The sequence below is a fragment of the Chelonoidis abingdonii genome, chromosome 4 (genome assembly GCF_003597395.2).
Source record: "Chelonoidis abingdonii isolate Lonesome George chromosome 4, CheloAbing_2.0, whole genome shotgun sequence".
NCBI lineage: Eukaryota > Metazoa > Chordata > Testudines > Testudinidae > Chelonoidis > Chelonoidis abingdonii.
The window spans coordinates 106,613,577-106,616,608 of NC_133772.1; the positions used below are offsets into that span (position 1 = coordinate 106,613,577).

At 55.8% G+C, this 3,032-nt stretch overlaps 1 protein-coding gene across 1 annotated transcript; it reads left to right on the forward strand.

The window, feature by feature from the left end:
• Positions 1-437: 437 nt before the first annotated feature.
• On the forward strand, positions 438-2,375 carry INSM2 (INSM transcriptional repressor 2). Its single transcript, XM_032762811.2, has one exon. The coding sequence runs from the start codon at positions 438-440 to the stop codon at positions 1,428-1,430; it is 993 nt and encodes a 330-aa protein (XP_032618702.1). The 3' UTR covers positions 1,431-2,375.
• The last annotated feature ends 657 nt before the right edge of the window (positions 2,376-3,032 follow it).

The following is a 3,032-nucleotide window of genomic DNA, read 5'->3' on the forward strand; positions in this document are numbered from 1 at the left end:
TTTCTGGTGAAGCGGAGCAGGAGGGCGGGCGGCTCCTACAGGGTGCGCCGCCAGGAGAGGGACCTCCAGCAGCCTCTGCAGGTGCCTCCCGCCCAGGAGCCCCTGCTGGCCGGCCCACCCGTGTCCCCGCTCCCCAAAGCCGCCCCGGAGGAGGGGGAGCCGGTCGCCCCGCCGCCGAGCCCGGAGCCAGCTCCTGGGATAGCCACTTGCCAGCCAACTCCGCCCGAGGGACCGGCCGCCTGGGGTGCGGGGGGCTCCTGCAGCGCGCCGGGGCTGAGGAAGGCTTTCTTCGAGCGCTGCCTCAGCTCGCCCGTCTCGGTGCGCCTGGCTGCCCAGGAGCCTCGCTTCTGTCCCGGCGCTTTGAAGTCGGCCGCTCCCGGGCAGGCGTCCGGCATGAGCCCTAAGGCCTCTGATGAGGACGCTCTATTCTTTCGCCGATGAAGGTGACACGTCGCCCGTTGCTCGGTCTGCGGATCAAGGCGGAAGGTGGTTTGAGGCAGGGGCCGGGTCCCCCGCGTGTCGGGCGCACGCTGAAGATCAAGGAAGGGCCGGTGGAGCCGCCCCGGGCGCGGGGAGCGGGCGGGCCGGGCCCGCGGCCGCTGGGCGAGTTCATCTGCCAGCTGTGCAAGGAGGAGTACGCCGACCCCTTCGCCCTGGCGCAGCACAAGTGCTCGCGCATCGTGCGCGTGGAGTACCGCTGCCCCGAGTGCGACAAGGTCTTCAGCTGCCCGGCCAACCTGGCCTCGCACCGCCGCTGGCACAGGCCCCGCCCCGCCGCCGGCGCCGCCGGCCCGGGCGCCAAGAAGCCCTCGGGCGCCCCGTGCCCTTCTGAGGGGAAGGAGAACAGCAGCGAGCCGCGCCCCGCAGCCCCCGAGGGGCCGCGCCTGCCGCCGCCGGAGCAGGATCAGCACCCCAGCGCCGCGGACAGCTCCTGCTGCCGAGACCTGAAGCCCGCCGGCCAGAGCGCCCTGTGCGGGGCGGGCGGCGAGGGGCTGAAGGAGGCGGCCCCTCCGGGCCCGATCCCTGGCGTCAACGAGGTCTTCGTCTGCCCCTACTGCCACAAGAAGTTCCGCCGCCAGGCTTACCTGCGCAAGCACCTCAGCACCCACGAGGCGCCCCGGCCGACCGTCTACAGCCCCCTGGAGCGGGGCCAGATCACCTTCCCCTGCCACCTGTGCGGGGCTCACTTCCCCTCGGCGGACATCAGGGACAAGCACCGGCTGTGGCACGCCGTGCGGGAGGAGCTGCTGCTGCCCATGGTGCAGCCCGAGAGCAGTGCCGCGGAAGGGGAGCAGCAGATCTTCTCCTGCAAGCACTGCCCTGCTACCTTCTTCAGCTCGCCGGGGCTCACCAGGCACATCAACAAGTGCCACCCCACGGAGAACAGGCAGGTCCTTCTGCTCCAGATGGCGGTCAGACCAGGCTGCTAATGAGTAAGAGGGCATGGGAAGGCACGGGTGCTAGCAGGGGAATCTCGTTCATAGGGACTGAACTGGCACCTCCCAGAGTCCCTCTAAAGTGGTGTTTGAAATGTCTAGTGCTCCCGGGGGGAGGGGTGTATTTGGTTGTAGTCTGCAGTGTTAATGACTCTCCTATAGTTTAAATAGTTGATCTGATAGGATTCTTCAAAACCACCAGTGAGCTAAACGAATCCTATCCAAGCTGTAATTCCTATGGAAAGTCGCAGTGTGTGCATACATGTCTACAAAGGAAAAATCAGGAAGGGGCAGGGGAGAGGCTGCCAAGTGGCAGCAATGAAAAGTCCCGTTGCCATCATGCCAAAAGTTTAAGAAGTCAACCACAAGTTGACTAGGAATTATTCTTGCTGCCTTAATGGACTTAGACTGCAATGTATATTCTGTGAATCCCAGAAGTGAGAGAGAACTAGTGACAAGCGTCACATTTTCAGTAAAGTGGGGAGTTGGATCTAGGCGTGGCCCCCTTACCACTGAAAGTTAGTAACAGTATTTTGAAGAGCTCTTATATAATACTTGAAAAGACGAAAATTATCCAAACATAAAAACCTCCGGCTAGCTGTGGGCTTTGGGGAGTGCTAGGGAAGCGCTACTGAGGAAGTGAAAGTCAATAGTCTTCTGTAGCCTCTCCCCCAGGACGGAAGTACAGCCACATATCCTATTTAAAAAGAAGAGTATTATTTTTCATGAAAAAGGAGACTGGCTTAGTTAAACTGTTTTAATAAAAGCCCCAGCTCCACAACTTTAATAATTTATTGTGTTTTCTTCACTGTATCCTGTATTAAAGTCCATAAAGTTAAGTGTTCATATTAAGTCAGTGTCAAGTCCTATATAACTAGCAATACTTATGGAGAATTAACTGTACTGTCTGCTGTTGGTTATTAAAATATGAATTGTTAACTGTTTGGTAGCTATTTGTGCATTTTCTGATCACTGTATGTTGTATACTCTAGAAAATTTAGTGTAGATGAAACGCTCCTCTCTAACAACTGGAGGTTGGAAAACTTTTGCTATTTTAGTGGGTTGCGAGCTTGGCCCTGACACTACACACAAATGGGTACATTCCTTGCATTGTGTTTTATCCAGGGCAAAGAGCACCAGTACAAAATCATCACACAGGATGCCTGTAAGCGATCCATTTCAGCGCCCAGGATTCCAAGCGGCTATGATCCTGAATCCCCTCTCTCTCAATTAAATCAAACTCCAGCCCCTCTACTGCTGTTGTGAATATTAGCCAGCTTAAAAGTCAATACAGTCCTTCTACGATGTTGCTAAAGAGCAGATAAGCACCCCTCCTATATTGACACACAATATTAAGTTTGCACTATTATAGCCATCTGGGTCCCAGGATATTAAGAGAGACAAGGTGGGTGATGCATCTTTTATTAGACCCGCTTCTGTTAGTGAGAGAAAAGCTTTTGAGCCCCAAAGAGCTTTTCTTCAGGTCTGGGAAAGATACTCTATGTCACAGTTAAATATAAGTTGAAACGGATTGTTTAGCATAAGTAGTTAACACACATTCTAATGGACCATTCAAGGTGAAGTGGCCTGTTGAAA